This window comes from Gopherus flavomarginatus, chromosome 6 (genome assembly GCF_025201925.1).
Source record: "Gopherus flavomarginatus isolate rGopFla2 chromosome 6, rGopFla2.mat.asm, whole genome shotgun sequence".
Classification (NCBI taxonomy): Eukaryota; Metazoa; Chordata; order Testudines; family Testudinidae; genus Gopherus; species Gopherus flavomarginatus.
Genome location: NC_066622.1, coordinates 140,137,499 through 140,156,883, shown reverse-complemented (window position 1 = coordinate 140,156,883; position 19,385 = coordinate 140,137,499). Strand labels below are relative to the sequence as shown.

At 53.2% G+C, this 19,385-nt stretch overlaps 1 protein-coding gene across 6 annotated transcripts; it reads right to left on the bottom strand.

Moving 5' to 3' along the window:
- Positions 1-919: 919 nt before the first annotated feature.
- ENTPD7 (ectonucleoside triphosphate diphosphohydrolase 7) lies at positions 920-18,641 on the bottom strand. 6 transcript variants are annotated; one of them, XM_050958809.1, is made up of 13 exons: positions 18,457-18,641; positions 13,588-13,770; positions 9,992-10,197; positions 9,884-9,913; positions 9,530-9,680; positions 8,928-9,031; positions 8,359-8,415; positions 7,619-7,767; positions 7,370-7,536; positions 5,620-5,944; positions 4,199-4,284; positions 3,913-4,074; positions 920-3,434 (listed from the first exon to the last, which is right to left on the bottom strand). In XM_050958809.1, the coding sequence occupies exons 1-13, from the start codon at positions 18,462-18,464 to the stop codon at positions 3,206-3,208; spliced, it is 1,857 nt and encodes a 618-aa protein (XP_050814766.1). In that variant the 5' UTR covers positions 18,465-18,641; the 3' UTR covers positions 920-3,205. The 6 variants fall into 6 exon arrangements, 5 of the variants coding, with proteins under 5 accessions (XP_050814766.1, XP_050814764.1, XP_050814767.1 ...); XM_050958807.1 differs by lacking the exon at positions 18,457-18,641 and adding an exon at positions 10,818-12,447 and having other exon boundaries at positions 13,588-13,669; XM_050958810.1 differs by lacking the exon at positions 9,884-9,913 and having other exon boundaries at positions 18,457-18,639.
- Positions 18,642-19,385: the final 744 nt, after the last annotated feature.

Sequence of the window (19,385 nt, the reverse complement as noted above, 5' to 3'; positions counted from 1 at the left end):
TTGTATTTTGTCCCAATTACCATTGACCTCAATGTCCTTAACTACTTTCTCCTTCAAAATTTTTTCCAAGACCTTACATACTACAGATGTCAAACTAATAGGCCTATAGTTACTCAGATCACTTTTTTTCCCGTTCTTAAAGATAGGAACTTTATTAGCACAGCTCTAGTCTCCCTTGCCACTGCTACAAGGTCCAGGAAAAGCCCTAGGTGGAGCATCTCTTCCTTCCCCTACCCACTAAGCTGACCTTGCTGCAGGGGAGAAGAAATGTGGGCCTTGCTTGTACTTGGAACAGTTTCAGGGAGAATGCAGAACATACTCCACTCCACCCTTCTCTCTACTTCTGAGTAACATGATGCTGTTTCGGTGTGTAGCCTTGGTCTTCTCAGAACTGCATGTGTTGGAGGCAGTATCAGCTGTGAGCACACAGTTGTGTCTCAGGCCTACTTTGATCTAGTAATAACAATGGGTGTGTGATTTTAGTAACCCCAGTTCTGGTGCAGGCCCCTGCCTGTGCCTGGCTGGGTTAGGGAGGGTAAAGGGGGAGAGCAGATATCCCTCCTAGCTGGACACCTGGTGGCAAGGCTTTGTGCTGTTCTCAGGAGGTTGGTGGAACACTGCAGGGCCTGCCCCTGGGTGTCAGTAGTTCATGCAGGTGCCCTCTGCAGTGATTATGTCAGTAGGTGCAACCTGGATCAGAGCTACTCCTGCTGTACTGAGCACCTGGGGCAACAGGTGTTGATAACTGTAAAGGTCTGATGTGTGACACAGCATCTGTGACTGGGTGAAGCTTCCACCTAGGGGGCTCTTCCCACCGAGAGCATGGAGGGGAAGAGCACCTGCAGCAGAGACCACAGTGAGTGCTGACATGATCAGCAAGAGCTTGTTACCAGCATAGACACGGACAAAGAGGCTGTCATGGGTGGCTTATGGATCATTTATTGCTCTAGTAACTGGAGTAGGTGGGGTTCAAGTAATCCAAGTGCATTCAACAGTGGAGGCAGGGCCCAGCCCAAGGAGGGGAGGCCTTATGGGAATTTCCAGGAGGCAGGGGGCTGTGAGACCACTTGTGTCTAAAGGCCCCTCCCTCAACCTTGTGGGAGGGAACCACTGGACCAAGAATCCAAATGAATACAGGGGCTAACTAAGGAATAACAGGGAGGGGAGCTCCAGATGGACGCACTGAGCAGAGAACCCCAGACAGCCCCCACTGCTCCTCAAACCTGTCTAAGGAGCTAGGGGGTGCCACACAGAGGAACTCTGCCTGGATGCATGAGACCAGGGAGGACCAGAAATAGGTCCCAATCACAGAGCACCCCCTCATCCAGTATCCTCCTCCTCATGGTGTATATGGCCACTTTGTCCAGGGCCAGGAGGAGGTCTCAGTATCCCTGGTAGGGTGTGAGACCAGTGTGGCATAGAGGCGGACCCACAGGGGTTCCTCACCTTCTCTACAGGTGGTATAGTCCCACCACTTCATATCAGGGCAGGACATGAGGGTCTGGAAGTGAAACATGTGGAGCATAAGCAGGTATAGTTGTTTCCTTGGCATAGTTTGAAAACAAACCAGTTGCAGGGTGTGCAGCCAGCTTAGATTATGGAGGCTGCAAACCCTTGCCTGCTTACCTGCACCACAAAGGGGTCTGTGCAGGGCCTGGAGGCTGAAGACATGGATCGGGCTATGGAGGCAGACCAGGCCCTGTCCTCCCTCCTCCAGCGGAAGACTCAGAACCCTGCAGAAACCCAGTGCAGTTCTGACCAGAAGAATTCCAGAGCTACCCTCAAGCCAGGCTACAGCAGGGGTTCCATGGCCACATTGAGCCAGCACTGACTCGGGGAGGGAGTACTGTCCTTGGCAGGGAAAGTGATTTGGCAGCAAATCAGTGTGGGATAGGGTTGGAATGAGGAAGGCCCCTGCCCACCCATGGACAAACACTGCCTCCCCTTCCAGAGAACAAGCTAGTAGCCCTTCAAGTCCCGTTGCTGGGGCCAGTGTCTTATCAGCCCCTACAAGACATCAAATGTAATCCAACTGAGGTAGCAGAGCGCCCCTCCCTAGGGTGAGAGCTGCTGGGATGCAGCAGTTGGGCTGTGCACCTCTTTACCCAACAGATGGGCTGGAGGGAGGCTTAAAGCCCTGAGGCCAGGATGGGGGCTTAGAGAGAGGATGTTCATTCAAATAGCTTCTGGTGGTAGAAACCCAATTCAGCACAGAATTATGAAGTTTCCAAGTGCTTCCCCCTGTCTGAAATCAAGAAACCGCATGGCTCAGACTGGGGCATTATGCCCTATGGACCATAGGATACCCCACTATTTGGGAACAGGACACGTCAATGGAAACAGACTCACTGCTGCTCAGCCCTTTTGGTGGGGTCAAACCCCTCTCCTTCTGTGAAGATAGGATGAGGGACTCTGGCCCTTTGACCATGACAGGCCAAGCTGTCACAGCAACTCCCTGGAGCCAGGGAGCATGTCATGCTTGCTGGCTAACTCCAGCCAATCCTCCAACTGCTGCAGGCACAGCCTGAACATAGAGCCAGGGCCAAGGTCCCAGGTCCCAGTCCTGTCTCCTTGGAGAGAAAAACTGAGCAAAGGCTGCAGCCTGTCTGTGAAGACAGGAGGGGCAGGGGCTCTTCTATGTCCACAACGGGGGCAAAGGACAGAGACTTAGGGGTCCGGGATCCCTGCTCTGTGGCAGGCAGAAGCTGGCTTAGCCGACTAAGTCCTTTAGGATTGACTTTTCAGAGGGTGTGAGCTTTTCAGAGCTGTGCTTGTTGGTCCCTCAAGTGTCTAGTCATCCTCTGAATCCTACCACCTCTAGGCCTCACTGATATCTTGGCGCAGTGAGTTCCATAAGTTTGCAGGACAGCAGATGAGAGGAAATGCTACAACGGTGCTGCCTTTACACTTCCCTGAGTAGGAAGTGCTAGCTCTGCCTTGCTGATGCCACCTCTCAGTGGGTGTCACCTCTCTTGCCTCCAGGCTTTTGCATTTGTCAGAAATACAAGCACCAGAGCCACGTCCTGTGCTGCTTAGGACCTGTCAGACTCTGGTTCTGGCTCTAAGAGGAGGAGGAGATGATGGACCTCCTGACAGGAGACTCTGGGCACTTGCCATCCAGCCTAGGTTCCAGTTCAGATGCTGGAACTGGAACCTAGAAGCAGGTTGAATTGTGGCTCAGACAGATTCTTGGGCTGTAGCAGGGTTAGGGTCCCAGTTCCTGGCCTGGCAACAGCACCACCTCATCCAGCCACAGCAGGTTGAGTGGAGCTGAGCGCAGCTGGCATCTGTGAATGCGACGCAGCCGCAGTAGGTAGAGGATAATGGCCAGCAGCACCACCAGAATGCAGACGAAGAAGAGATAGTGATTGTAAACGAAGGAGAGGCGGAGCCAGGGGCTGTGGGCCTGCCGGCTGCTCTCCTGCCGGAGATCCCTAGGTAGGGAGGAAAGAGAAGGGAAGAGGTCAGCACCCACCACTGAAGAATTGACATGAAAGGTGGCAATGCAGCACATGCACCTTGGCTTACTCCCTGCACTTACAGTGCCCCCTGCTGGGAAAGATCAGGCTCTCCCCTTACAGCCAGGGCCTTTTCCTTGTTCCCTGCAGTGCCACTGCTGGGACTGGAGTAGCCAGGAGCTTGTGCTGGTGCGCGACTACAAGGTGGAACAATCTTCCGAGGGTCGTGGAGGATTCTCCTTCACGGACAATTTTTAAATGAAGATGGGATGTTTTTCTAAAAGCTCTGCTCTAGGAGTTTCTGTAGGGACGTTATCTGGCCTGTACCATACAGGTCAGATGAGATGATCGCAATGGTCCTTGGAATCTATGAATCCCCTCAGACAATGTCCTGCCCCTCTGCAGGCCAGACACTGGGGACAGCCCCTGGCCTCCCACCTCAAATTTGCTTTACCTGAGTGGCAGAAACCGTGTTTTATAGAGAATGGCTCCCAGGGTCCACTGCACCTCACGGTCGTACACCAGCTGGGCCGTGTGCAGGCTGGAGTAATCCAGGGGAAAGTGGAAGCCCTCATGAAGGACTTGGTACATCCAGGCCGATTTAAAGCACTGATACCTACAGACAGAACACATGGGACAATCGGCCAGATACCAGGGCCTCCTGCTTCTGAGAGCCCCAGGTGCTAGACACACACTGACCGGAGCTCCAGCTGTGCTCACGGTGAGGGGAAGCTCCTTACTTGACCCGATGCTGGTCCGCATGTGGTGAGTACAGGCCCTCTTGGAACCGTTCAGTCAGCACTGACCAGCTCAGGCCGCAGTAATCCTGGGGCAGCAAGGGAGAGAGAGAGCACTGTCAGTGGAGACTGGTACCCCTCGCTGGGAGGCAGAGGGCAGCACCAGTGACACTGGGCACAACGTAACACCAGCACTCTCCTCCAACATAGCAAATAGAATCACAGAAATGTACAGCTGGAAGGGACTTCAAGTCTGTCCCCCTGCACTGAAGCAGGGCCAAGTAGCATCCCTGACAGGTGTTTGTCCAGCCTGTTCTTAGACACCTCCAGTGATGGGGATTCCACAACCACCCTTGGAAGCCTAGTCCAGAGCTTAACAACCCTGATAATTAGAAAGGTTTTCCTAATACCGGATCTAAATCCCCCTTGCTGCACATGAAAGCCCGTTACTTCTTGCCCTACCTTCAGTGGACATGGAGAACAATTGATCTCCACTGTCTCTATAACAGCCCTTAACACCACACCCCCCCCTCATTCTTCTTTTCTCAAGACTAAACATACCTAGCTATTTTACCCTTTCCTCACAGGTCAGACTTTCTAAATGTCATTTTTGTTGCTCCCCTCTGGACTCCCTCCACTTCATCCACATCTTTCCTCAAGCATAGTGCCCAGGATTGGACACAGTGCTCCAGCTGAGACTTCACCAGCGCCAAATAAAGCAGGACAATTATCTCCCGTGTCTTACATATAACACTCGTGTTAATACACCTCAGATTGAGATAAGCCTTTTTGCAACTGCATATTGATTCTCAATCTGCGATCCACTCTAACCCCCAAATCCTTGTCAGCAGTACTGCCATCTAGCCAGTCAGTCCCCATTTTGTGGTTGTGCATTTCAATTTTCCTTCCTAAATGAAGCACTTTGCACTTACTTAGTGAATTTCATCTTGTTGAATTCAGACCAATTCTCCACTTTGTCAGAGGCGTTTTGAATTCTAATCCTGTCCTCCAAAGTGCCAGCAACCTCCTCCCAGTTTGGTGTCATTTGCACATTTTATAAGCACACTTTCCGCTCCCAGTCATTAATGAAAATTTTAAATAGCACCAGACCAAGGGCAGACCCCACTAGACACGTACGCCCATCCAGTTTGACAGCAAACACAGTCTTTCAACCAGTTGTGTGCCACAGTAATATTATCTACACCACATTTCCCTAGTTTATGAGACTGCACCAGAAGGCTCACTAAAAACCAAGAAATCCCATCTATTGCTTCCCCCATCCACTAGGGCAGGGACCCTGTCAGGGAAGGATCCCCATGGGAGCTAGAGAAGGGTCAGGGTGGTACACGTGAATCTGGCCGCAAAGTAACATGCTCATCTCCCAGCACAGCAAATCCCATCCCCTGGGTCAGGGTGGTGCTCACCTGGGCAGCACGGGTGAAGCTGGGTGCATGGTAGTGGCCCCCGAGACGCAGCACATCCTCAGTACAGTAGAAGAATTCAGAGAAGCCATAGAACTCGCTGTTGTTGAAGTCAATGGGCGCCTGGTAAGTGTGGGTCAGGGAGGCCTGGCTGACGTTGACCCCTGCCAGCAGAGGGTGCAGCAACTGCGCACAGGCCTGCCAGTCTCCTTGCCCTCGGACATGCAGGGTCTGGCCACCCCTTTGTGCTGTGTCCTTGAGTCCCACAGGCAGGCAGGGATCCAGAAAGGGTGTCTCGGCGCTTGTTCCCGTCTGCTGGGACTGCAGCCTGGAACGAGAGCCAGGGAAGAGACTGATTAACCTGGGGGGGCGCGGAACTCTGCACTGACAGCTATGCCCCCTGTCCCAGCCACTGGAAATACCCCTCTGAGTGCTGAGTCTCCCCCTGCGAAGAGCAACACCCCCCGCTGGGCACACCCCAGCAAGCGCAGCCCACCGCTGCACACCCTACCCACCTGACAAGCACACGCTGCCTTTGGGCGCGCACACAGCTGCCAAAGGGACACCCTGCCCACCCAATGGGAGGACACAGCCCCAGGCCTCAGCAGCAGAAACAGGGTTACTGGCACTAGACTATCCATGAAGCTCTGGCAGGGAGGTTTGCTCTGGGCATTGAGTGTCTCTGGCCCTGGCTACAACTCCACATGGCATTCCAAGACCGGGGCTAGAGAAATGGAGAGCAGGAGAGAAACGTCGGAGAGAGAGAGACTGGATCAGCGTGGAGGGGGAGAAGACTTGCTGACATGGGCTCCTGCAGCTGGGTCATCACACTGGGGGATGTGGGAGAGGCCAGGCTGAGGGAGGGGAGGAACTGAGGCACAACAGACTCCAGGGTGCAGTGGGTACTGGGAAGGGCAGCACTGTGCTCTGGCCACGTGTGGTCATACAGCTGCACTAGCTGCTGCCTCTTCGTCCATCTGCCTGAACCTGCTGCAGAATCTCCCCCTGACTGGCACAAGCCAACACCCCCTCCAGTCCGCAAAGCTGTGTGGAGGGCCCTGGTGCCATCCAAGCCCACGGTGGGGTCCAGAGAGAGGCTGGCATGGGCTGCAAGGAGGCACTGCCCACACAGCAGGGAGGCACATGGCATCAATCCCAGGAGAGGATGGGCAGGAGAGCTGAGGCATCAGCTGGCTGGAGGGAGCTCAACACCATACCACCACCCTCAGGGAGATCCCATGCAACAGGAGAGCATCCCATGAGAACAGGTAGGTACCCTGGGTGAGCACTGAGGAGTCCCCCAAACAGATAAAAACAAGGGCAGAGAACCCTGGGCATGCCCCTCCAGCTGGAGCTGAGATTCCCTCCCATGAGCCCAGGGCTGATCTCCAGGGGAGTGCCTAGAACCCAGCCCCCGCACAGGCTGGGCTGGCCCTGCAGAGCCAATGGTTGTTAGCACGAGCCAACAGAACCCTGACTGCCCATGTGCTGGCTCCCGCATACTCAGAGACAGCAGGACCTCCAGCTCCGATGCAGACCCATGGGGGATAGCCCTGCAGACTAAGGGGGGCCATTTTAAAGCAGTCATCTTACACCATCACCCTTTAGGCTTCTGCAGAGCGTGCTGAGATTAGACCTCACACAGGTCACCCTCCTGTTATGGGCCCTACAGCTTCAGGGGCTGGGATGTCTGAGGAACTCCCCTCTGCAGGCAGGTGCCAGTGGGGGTCTGCTGAGCCTGGGGCAGCGTTACCTGTTGTGCGCGCGGGTCTGGTTCAGCACAAGGTCCTCGTAGCGCTGCCGTGCGAAGTTGCCCCCAAAGCCCAGGAAGGTGCTGACGTAGACACGGTACACATGCTCCGTGTGCTGGACGTCGCAGCCCAGGTTGAACTCAGCCAGCCGGCTCTTGGCAGCCTCCTCCTAGGGCAGAGAGGGGTGAGCAGCAGGGCCAAGCCTGGGGACTGCAAGGGCTGCTTTCCTGCCCTGGTGGCAAGATACGCACCTGCTGTGGGGAGGAGAAGGTCTCCATGCTGGGCACCTCGTAGGCGATTTGCAGAGAGGCACCACCCATGTCCAGGATCCCCACTGTCCGCTTCCGTACCAGGGACTCCGCCTGACCCCCCAGGGCCACAGTGATCATCGCATCCTCCTCTGCGTCCCACAAGAGTAGGTTAGCAGGACCCTGGGACCAAAGTGCCCAGGGCAGCCTCCTGCCCTGCACCCCCCCGACAGGGTCCCAGGAACCGACCTCACAGGGCAGCCTCCCTGCCCCCTCAGCCCCCAGGTCAGGGCCTTGGGAATCAAACTGTGTGGGGGACAGGGATGGGGCAGGATCCCATCTGGTTGCTACCTAATGCAGGGAGCTCCACAAAGTGGAATAAATGGCTGACGGCAACTAAAGAGATCTCGCCATCCCTGCAAGCCTCTGCTCCTACAACATCCTGAGATACTAACTCCAAACACTATGCCATCCCATCTTTACTGTCCTGCCCCCTCCCCCTCCCATCTCTCTCATCGCTGCCCCACCCCCTACTGACTCCCAGCTCTCTACTACCTCACTCTCCCCACCCGACTGGGGCTCAGGGACTCTTCCTCTTCTGCAGTGGGGGTCTGGTGCCTTGGAGCAGGGGCTATTAAAGTGCCAGACCCTGCTTTTCTCTGGGTGCTGGATCAACTCCAGCAGAGCTCCACCTGCCCCAGCCCCACAAGCTAGAGAGAGACGCAGGCACTGGCTGGACTCACCCTCCTCGTGATCGAATCTCCCCAGGACAAAGTTGATCCCAATCCAGGCATAGACCCCTGAGGGGGAGACACAAATCAGTGTGTTAGGCAAAGTGCCCGCAGCAGCCAGGATGCTCTTGGAATCTGCAGTTTCTGAACTGCAGAAGGACCAGCACTCAGGGGGTTCTTTCAGCATCTGACAGGACAGTTCCATCAGGCCTAAGGGAGCACAGTGCCCAGCCGACTGGTGAGTCTGCATTATCAGTTCAGTGGCCAGGAATAGTGTGTACAAAGACCCATTGTCTTCGCCCTGCCTATGCTGTCTGGCCTCAGAGCGAGACCTTCTGAGAACATGCACTGGGGCTCCCACAACACCTGTGCAGCACTGATCCCCACTCTGGCATCCAGCCCTTCCTCCCATACAAACAATAATTAGCACCACCTGCTCGCAGAACCACACTCCGCAGGAGGGAGCAGCCAAGCCACTTCTTACAGGCATCTGGGTCAATAGTGGCTGCAGTGAAATCTCATCTCCCCCAAGCTCCCTACTCATAACACATACAGGTATTAGAGGAGCTAGGTACTGTTACCTTCCTGCTTCCCTGAGATCACTTCAGCTTGCGACTCGGAGAAGAGAAAATCAAACTCCAGGGGCACGTTCCTCACCAAGTCCTCCAGGATCGCAGCCTGCTGTCTGCAGACGGTATAGGAGACAGGCAGTGAGTGTTCCAGTCCCCACAGCACAAGCATTCCCCCACTGCCCACAGGGAACACAGCGAGCATCCTGCCCAACAGCTGCCTCTCCTTCCCTTTGGGTCAGGGCACAATGAATCCCCCTCAATATACCCATTCTGGTTTGGAGCCGAGGGGTTGGGATTTCAGCTACTTCATTTGAGACTGAAATGTTGTCCCTCATCACAAAGGCGGCAATGACTCCAACACCCCCATCCACACCCTTCCAGGATTCCTGAAGCCAATCCTCTATTCCCACACACTGAGCTCCCCAAGTCATCCCCTCTGCCCCCAGCATACCTGCTGGCTAGTCTCAGAGCAGCATGCTCCTTTCTCCCTTGCGTGTGGCACCAGGGTTCTCTCAGGAATTCCCTGCCCTCCTTGCCTCGCCAAGTGACTAGGTGCCCCCAATGCCAGTGGAACCCAGTGACACAAGCAAGGTGCAATGGGGAGCACTCACCTCTCAGGCAGCAGCCTCATGCCTGCCGTGCACAGGATGTAGAGCGGAGTCTCCTTGTGCTTCTTTACCGGCACATGAGCTGCAGCGAAGCTGAGCAGCGGGCGCATGTAGTGACTGGCTTGCTCAGGAGTTGTTGCCAGCACAGAGATCCCTGCACGGGGAAAGGGGAAACAAGTACGAAATCAGTATCACATACACGCATAGAAAGGCAGCCTAGAATTGCCGCTCTGGGAGCATAGCTCTGCCACTCAGCCACAGGGCAGGGACTAGGAGCATGTAAACTGCCCCTTGGTCTGAGGGAGGCGAAGGGGCGAGATCACTGCCCCAGACTACAGAGTGGACGAGCTCCTTCACCTGCATGGCCTTCACCAGCCCTGTCCTCACCTGCATGAAAGGAAAAGCAAGCGATCAGTCCCCAACCCTTGCAATAGGGGCTCACGTGGGGAAGAATGGGGCACAGACCTGGCTTGATTTTCTTGACAACAGGCTGGCTGTTCTGGTCTCTCATCTGCTTGACGTCCAAAAGGTCATGAGGATTCCCATTGTGCGGTGGCCAGAAATACACAAAGACCCGGGAGCCACTGCTACCACAATCAATGACAATCCCATAATTCAGCGTTGAGTCCTCCGTGTCTGTAGCTTGCAGGTCTCCCACCCGTGCCAGGTACCTGGGACGGCAGAAGAGGGAGGATCAGCCCAATAGGCAGGAGGAGCAGAGGGCCACTCCAGGCACAGCCCCATGGCAACATGGGCATGGCCAAGGTCAGTCTAGCATGAGTGCTGGGAGCCAGCCCATTCCACACAACACTGCCTTGCAATAACGTGTAGCGCTCTGCCTCCTTAAGGGTGAGGCCTGGATGGGCCTTACACAGGGAGGGAGAATGGAGAGCAGATGGGACGAGACAGCAAGGACTCAGTTCCACCCGGGGTGCACTGGGAGGGATCCCGTGCAGTCAGGGCAGTTGTAATGCTGGGAAAATTCCACTCACAGCGTCTGTAGCTGGGCAGGCTCCTCAGACACCAGCCCCCACCACCCCAGCAGCCAGGAGAGGTGTCTACCAGCTCTCCTCTCTTCAGGTCTGAGTGCTTCCATCAACCATTAGCCATCAGCCACAGGGGGGCTGGAGGCTACGAGACTACAAAGGGGACTGAATATCGGGGTCAGAACATCAACCAGTCATTGTAAGAGTCAGGGAGGAGTCACCCCACAGACACATACACCTGTCAGACAAGGGCACCGTGGGGGCTTGGCCGTGGCGGATGGCAGAGTCCGGGGACATGAACTTACCAGCGAAGCCTAGGAGGGCTTCGCCCCCGCACAGTGTCTGGTCTGTCCTTCCAGAGGCCATAGGGCAGACTGATGGGGCCTTCTCTCCTCATTAGCCCACTCTGTAGGCTCTGCTGATGCTGCACAAAGCACTTGCCCTCCGAGCTCTGCTTCCAAAGTGGCAAGAAAGCTCCAGACTCCCTCAGGGCACTGAGGAGCTCTTCTGGATCCTCAGGGCAGGAGATCAATATGGCTGATTGAGCCTTTCCCTCACAGGCCCCCCACCGGCTGCACATTCAGCTGGGCCTGTTGGCTGAGTCAGCGCAATGCTAACTGCCCGCACGCAGGCAGGCAGGGCAGAACCAGGGGCTACAGCTTCACTTTTCCATTAGTAAAAGGCCTAACAGAATTAGGATGCCCTGGCTCAGCACCATTACCCAGCCCAGAGCATCCGCTTCCACGAGGCTCCGATGACCCCCAGGCTATAATACGACAATAAACAACCTCAACTCAATTACAGGGGCACCGGGGACATCCCTGCTCTTCCCTGAGCCCCAGAAGCTGGTGCGGAAAGTGGAACTGCCTAGCACAGAGCTGGCGCCTCACTGGCCCTGTGCTTCTGAGGTAATTGTGTTACAGCCAGAGCCCTCAGCACTCTGACAAGGGAGGGGAAAATTACTGACCTTGTGATCCTGCGTCCCTGGAGATGCTGCTCCAGCAGGACTCACTCTGGCCTCTCAGCCCTGCCATGCAAGACCCCTGGAGCTCCCCCAGAGCTTACGGGCAGCAATAGCACAGCAGTTTCATGTCAGTCACATGTCACTCCCTCCCAAACTTTCCACAGTCCCTCCATTATGCAGGACACACAATTCCCAGAAAAAACAGCCAAATCAAGAGGCTCAACGTCCAGTGAGGCACGAAAACTAATGGGCTGGGAAAAGAGACACCCCTTCCACCTGGGGGTGGCAGAAAGGAGCATCCTGATGGATAAGCTCTTCAGAAAAGCAAACCAAGGCCCCAGTCTTGTCACTACCTCAGCACTGGCAGAGCCGTGCCTGACTGGCCATTTCCCCTTCTCTACAGATTCCATCTGTGCAGGATTCTCCCTCCGGGGGCATAAGGAGCTCAAGGGATGCTCCAACCAGACAGAGAAGTTGCAGTGAGAAGCAACGGCCACAGGAGGGGTTTCTTTAATCCACATGTAGAAACACTGACCCAGAAAGGACCAAATCCCTTCTTACAAGGGCAGCTCCAGACAACATTCAACACACAGGAGCAGCAGCAATTAGGGACGCAGCCCTATGCAAATGGTTGGCCAGCTGCGAATATAGGGCTCCCCAAGAGAGAACAAAGCTTTTCCTGGGGGCAGGAGAGTTTGGCCTCTGTCTTGGAAATGAGTTCTGTAGGATGGAGGGGCTCAAACAGGACTCCTTCTTGATAGCCAGTGCAAGCACTGACACTTGGGGACGTCGGGGAGAGGACCACAGAGCAGCCCATCACATAGCTGTGATGGAGACACCCCTGAGACAAGCTGATGCAGCAACCTAGTGTTGCCTTCTAGTTTCAGGCCAGCCAAGTGACAGATGCAATGTGACATGCAGTCTGACATCCTTAGCACTCTTGGGAACAGCACTGTCCACTGCATTGGTGCCTGAAGAAAGAAGAAGTTGGGTAGACTTGCTGAAGGATTTAGTCCACTCCAAGTAGAGTACCAAGGGTCTTTTAACTTTAAATTCCATCATCATCTTGGAGAAGAACTGTGGGTGAATGCAAAGCACCACACTTCCCTTGCTGGATGCTACCCGTCAGGTTATGGGGAAAGATACAGGACTCAAGACCAAGGGTCACCCAGAGAGAAGTAAACTGCATAACGTTTCTGTCATCTGTGCCGTTCTTCAAAGGTTGGACAGAAAAGGGCTAAGTGGCTGGGAGGTCCAACACGTGCACCTTCATCCTCACTAGCACAACTTCCTCGGGGGGTTCAGGCAAAGAGTGAAAGCAGGGCACAGAGCTCCCTATCCTAGTGCAATGTTTTGGTTTCTCTGAACAATTTACTATGAGCTGTTGTCTATAAACAGAGGGGGACATATTGTGTGTAAGCAGCTTCTGGGCAGTCTGAGAAATTTAATTTCCTTACTTTTTATTGTAAATCCCCCTTTCTGAAGTCTATTGTCCCAACCCTCTCTCCCCTGAGGATGCTAAACTTGATATTGTTGTCAAGACCGCCTAGTAGATCAACTGTGCCTCCTTCTTAAATCAGCTGTTGCACGTTCCTCAGGACTAAGATCAGAATAACCTCTCTCCCTGTGTGCTCTAGAACTAGTGGTTTCAAGAAGCAGTTGTTTCAGGTGTCAAGAAATGGCTTCTCTAAACCTTGTCCTGCTGAGACATGTCACTAGCTTATACCAAGTCACACATTATTACTGTTTTCATTAGACTTTGATCCCTCTCCACTTTGTGCATTCAGTCTCCAGTCTCTGGGCAGAAGGCTGCTAACCCGACATATAATCTCATTCTTATGGGTTAGGATTTGTAGCCATACAGATCCTCCTATGTGGTCCTCTCCCCTCAAAAATTCTCTTGCTAGATTCTACAGAATCTTCTCTGTGTCCTGGTCTGCTGCCCTGCCTTCATGGCATAATCTATCCTGCCTGCATAATCTAATCCATAGCCAAGTCACACAGTGTTCCACTGATCTGTCATTTCACCACGTTTCTGAAATGCCTGTGATGCCAAGCTTCTCTTCCCTTGCCAGGCACAGCAAAGAGACTCCAGCCCAGGGCTCACTCACCTCTCAAACTGCTTGTCTGGGTGGGGAGAGGAGCCCCAACGGCGCAGATCTGTGGCTGCCATAAGCAGCAGGAGACAGACTCCAAGAAAGAGTCCCAGAAGGGCCAGTCGCTGACGGGGACACAGGCTCACCAGGGGCACAGTGAAATGCCATGATGCAGGGCACAGGCAGGAAATGCTGATTCTGAAAGAGGACAGAAGGGAGCAGTGAGAGCACAAGAAGCCAGCAGGTACCTGGAGGATCCTACAGGGCCCTCAAGCCCACACACCCTCCTACTCGCTTACCAGGAATGTCCCCAGGCCCTCCTTCATAGGTGCAGATGCACTGTCCAGCCTGTCACTGGCTCCCACAGTGTGCTTGGCACTGTCCACACCCTAAGGCGGCAGGAAGGGGTGTATAATACACTGGGGTGTGATGGTCTGTCAGTTATACATTATGCTAGTGTATGGATTTGGGGGTTGGTTTGTTTTTTAAATACCCAGATTTCTCCTCTGCCTCCTCCTTCCACCCCATACACACCAATTAAGATCATAAGAATGGCCACACTGAGTCAGACCAAAGGTCCATCTAGCCCAGTGTCCTGTCTACCGACAGTGTCCAATGCCAGGTGCCCCAGAGGGAGTGAACCTAACAGGCAATGATCAAGTGATCTCTCTCCTGCCATCCATCTCCATCCTCTGATGAACAGAGGCTAGAGACACCATTCCTTACCCATCCTGGCTAATAGCCATTTATGGACTTAACCACCATGAATTTATCCAGTTCCCTTTTAAACATTGTTATAGTCCCAGCCTTCACAACCTCCTCAGGTGAGGAGTTCCACAGGCTGACTGGGCACTCTGTGAAGAAGAACTTCCCTTTATTTGTTTTAAACCTGCTGCCCCTTCATTTAATTTGGTGGCTCCTAGTTCTTATAAATAACTTTTCCTTATTCACTTTCTCCTCACCACTCATGATTTAAGGGGGGATATAACAGAGGGATGTAAAGTCTCCTCTTTGCCAAGCTGAAAAGTTCTAGCCTCTTTAATCTCTCCTCACATGAGACCTGTTCCAAACCCCTAATCATTTTAGTTGCCCTTCTCTGAACCTTTCTAGTGCCAGTATATCTTTTCTGAGATGAGGAGACCACGTCTGTACACAGTATTCGAGATGTGGGCGTGCCATGGATTTATATAAGGGCAATAATATATTCTCAATCTTATTCTCTATCCCCTTTTTAATGACTCCTAACATCCTGTTTGCTTTTTCGACTGCCGCTCCAAGATCTCTTTCCTGATTAGTTGTAGCTAAATTAGCCCCCATCATATTGTATGTATAGTTGGGGTTATTTTTTCCAATGTGCATTACTTTACATTTATCCACATTAAATTTCATTTGCCATTTTGTTGCCCCATCACTTAGTTTTGTGAGATCTTTTTGAAGTTCTTCACAATCTGCTTTGGTCTTAACTATCTTGAGCAGTTTAGTATCATCTGCAAACTTTGCCACCTCACCTTTTACCCCTTTCTCCAGATCATTTATGAATAAGCTGAATAGGATTGGTCCTAGGACTGACACTTGGGGAACACCACTAGTTACCCCTTGTGATGGAGTAGGGTCTATCTGTGTGGGGGATGGGAGAGTAGGGGATGTCTTTAGGTGAGGGACAGTATCTTTAAGCCTGTAACCTGAGCCAGGTAGGGGGGAGGGGGTTAGCACCTTGGCCTGGGAAGCTGGACAAAGGAATTGGCCGGCTGGAGGAGGGGTAGTTCAGTTTCGGTTTTGGGCTGGATGATGGGAATTCAGGGGATCCTAGGCTGGACCCAGGCACCCTGAAACTCCAGAAGGACTCGATTGAGGGGTCCCGACTGTGCCTGCAAACTCTGCTGTAACCTGTGTTCCTGTTGTCCAATAAACCTTCTGTTTTACTGGCTGGCTGAGAGGCACTGTGGGTCCCAGGAAGAGGGGTGCAGGACCAGACACCCCCACACTACATGACACCCCTCTCCATTCTGAAAATGTACTATTTATTCCTACCCTTTGTTCCCTGTCTTAACCAGTTCTCAGTCCATGAAAGGACCTTCCCTTTCATCCCGACAGCTTAATTTACATAAGAGCCTTTGGTGAAGGACCTTGTCAAAGGCTTTCTGGAAATCTAAGTACACTATGTCCACTGCATCTCCACTTCTTCCCCCATCCCACTCTGCAGCCTCTCCAGCAATGCCCTCCAGTCTCCCTTCCCCCCCACCCCAGCATTGGATCCTTACTACCCTTGACATGAGCTGAGGTAGTGGGACAGTACCATGACTATAGTTAAGGCTGAGACTAACTTATTGTTTATAGTAGCTAAATTTCCTAAAAGTGTTCTAAAATCCAAATGCTGACTTGGATGTTCTTGAAATTTGGGGCTGGGGTAAGGATAGCAACCCAAATGGGAGGACATTGGAGCAAGGGCTGCCCAAGACACAGATGCCCTTTCCCTTCCCCCCCAGAAAAACATGTGATATCAAAATTTTACAGTTTTCATAATATTTTGGTGCATCTGGGGTTCAAACTATGGCTCTGACTCTCCCCAGCCTGCTATCACCTGCTCAGGATTGATCATAGCTTTTGTCAAACACCTACTACCCCTTTGGGGAAACAATATTTTTAAAACTATTCAGGGAGAAAAACTGGACTTACAATGTGGCTTGAGCAAAACCAACTAGCTAGAGAAAGTCATTTGTGTCTTTGAAGCAGGACTAGGCTCTTGCAAGTCAGAGTGTTTGCAGATATTCTGACAACAGAGTAAGTGGGTGGTCACTGACCCGAAGCAGCACCCACACACTGCCAGTTTGAGTCCTGCCTTTGCAGCTCTCGGAGACTGTGTTCAGCACATTAGCTGCTCCTTGCCTGTGTTCTGCATAGGTGTTTTCTGGAAGTTTTGCTTAAGAGCAACACTTCTGGTTTAAGAGTTAATATTTCAAAGTGCTCTAAAATATATGTGCAGACTCTGATTTTACTCTAGAAGTACTGTTAAGGAAAATAGCATTAAGGAAATTGCTGGAAGATGGAGACTGTAGTCAGTAGCAGCATTAGTGTAATATAATCCTACTCCACGTTCTTCATCCATTTTCTGAACAGGACAGAGTGCTGATTGCTCATTACAGCCATCTGTAACCCACGCAAACCGGCTCCCACAGCCTCTCCCCCCCGGCCTCTCGGTACTCATGACTGGAGAAATGTTAGCTGGTTACTTAACCTTGAAATGTGTGTTAACTACTTATGCTAAACAATCTGTTCCATTTTGTATTTAGCTGTGACACCCTGAGTACATTTCCCAGTCCTGAAGAAGAGCTCCATGTAAGCTCTTGTCATAAACAGATAGCTAAGGGTTAATGTCTCTTTCACCTGGAAAGGGGTAACAAAAAACACCTGACCAGAGGACCAATCAGGAAACAAGACTTTTTCAAATCTGGGTGGAGGGAAGTTTTGGGTGTGAGTTCTTTGTCTTGTGTCTGTGCCCTCTCGGCTCAGAGTGATTTTTCTACCTCCAGGTTTTCTAATCTTCTGTTTCCAAGTTGTAAGTACAAGGATAGTGAGACAATAGGTTTATATTGTTTTTTTTGTATTTACATGTGTGCAGTTGCTGGAGTGTTTTGGAGTGTATTCTTTTTGGATAAGGCTGTTTATTCATTTTTCTTTTAAGCAATTGACCCTGTATATTGTCAACTTGATACAGAGCCTATTTTTAATGTCCTTTTTTCTTTCTTTTTATATAAAGCTTTCTTTTTAAGACCTGTTGGAGTTTTTCCTTTAGTGGGGACTCCAGGGAATTGAGTCTGCAGCTCACCAGGGAATTGGTGGGAGGAAGAAGTCAAGGGGAAAATCTCTTTGTGTTAGATTTACTAAGCCTGACTTTGCATACCCTCTGGGTGAGGGGGGGAGAGAGATTAGCTCTCTCGGTACTTGTGTTTCCAGGACTGGAAGCAGGGAATCTCCTAGGGTCGTCCAGGGAGGGGAGCCTGGGAGGAAGTAACAAGGAAACAAGGGGAGGGGGGTATTTCCCTTTGTTGTGAGACTCAAGGAATCTGAGTCTGGGGGTCCCCCAGGGAAGGTTTTGGGGAGACCAGAGTGAGCTAAGCACTGTATAAATCCCTGGCTGGTGGCAGCTTTACCAGGTCCAAGCTGGTAACTAAGCTTGGAGGTTTTCATGCTAACACCCATATTTTGGACGCTAAGGTCCAGATCTGGGAAGAAATGTTATGGCAGCTCTCTCTCACCAACAGAAGTTGGACTAACAAAAGACACCCCCACCTCTATAACATCCTGGGACCAACAGGACTACAACAATACCACACACAACTTTCTATATATGCAGCCACAACCCAAGGGATCCCACCTATCAATTTCACCCCTCAAAGTGCTGTAGCCCCTACGAAAAGGGGGTCAAAAGAAACGTCAGACACCAGAAAAAATTAGTCACCTGGCCCTTTTTAAGTTTCGGCAAACTTCAGGGATGTCCCTCCCCCGGCCTGCTACAGACAAACCGGGCAGTGCGCACACGGCAGGAGGCAGAACGGTCCAGTGGTTAGGACACTAGGCTAGGACTTGGGTTCAAGTCTCTGCTCTGTGTGACCGGCCAAGTCACTTGGCCTCAGCTCACCACCTGTAGCACGCGGCCCTGCCTCCCACGGGAGCTGCAGAGCGGGCGGCTCTCGGCAGCTCCCTGGACGGGGAACAGCGGCAGGACCCGGCGCAGTAACGCCCGGACTCCGCCGGGCCCAGGACAGAGCTGGGGCGGCCGCGCTGCGCTGCCGTGGCCCTGAGCTGCCCCGGGGCCATGGCGGCACGTAACCTGCCCGCCGGCTTGGGGCGGCCCCGGCCCGCGCCTCTCACCGCCGCACTCACCTGGCCATGGGCCCCGCCCTCGGACTGGGCAGCGGCACGTCACCTCCCGGCCCCGCGGGCCTGGCCAGGGCCTCCCCCGGGCTGGGCCGCCCCCGCCATCAGCGCCGAGCGGGTGGGTCACGGGCCGGGCTGAGCCAGTGGCGGGCAGTTCCGCGGGCACCGCGCCCCGGCCGCTCCCGAGCGTTTCTCCCCCAGCCGCGCCGCAAGCTGCGCCCGGCACAGCTGCAGCCGTAGCCACGTCACCAGGGCGACAGCAGGCAACCAATGAGGCCCACATGAAGGGAGGGGGTGGGCTCCCTAAGTTTCGCCGTCTGAATGGATACTGTTTCCAACGCCCAATCGGTGCCCGTCCTGAGACGGAACCCCGCCCCACAGCAAGAGGCGCCAATCAGAATGAAAGGGACTCCGCGTTGCCCCCGCCGGCAGAACTCAACGTTTCCTTTTACGTCACGGTCGTGGCCAATCAGACACCGAGTCTCTGATCTGTCGCTCCCTCTTTCGCGCATGTCCCCGGAGTGCGGTCCAATCGCAGAGGCCGCAGTGTGAGTCTGCCCCTTTGGGCGGGGTCATTTGCAGATACGCGCTCAATTTTGGGCCTTAGCCAATCGCGGGATCAGCTAACGCAGATCCCTCTGCCTCCCCGGGGCGTCACCATCATGAAAGAACCAATCAGGGGCTATCAAACTAATAACACGCCCGTTGGAACTCGAAGCAAGAGCCAATCAAGACCCGGGATTCTGAGTAGCAGCCAAAAAACCCAATAGCCGCTCCTCTGCCATGATAATTGCGATTTTGAGGGAAAGGAGGAACCAATAAAGCTCGAAGGGGACAAAAGGTCAAAGATCGGCTGCCCAATAGGCTCTTCAGATGGACGGGAGAAAAGGATTAGTTGGCCAATAGGCTCTGTGGATGGGCGGGGCTGAAGACAT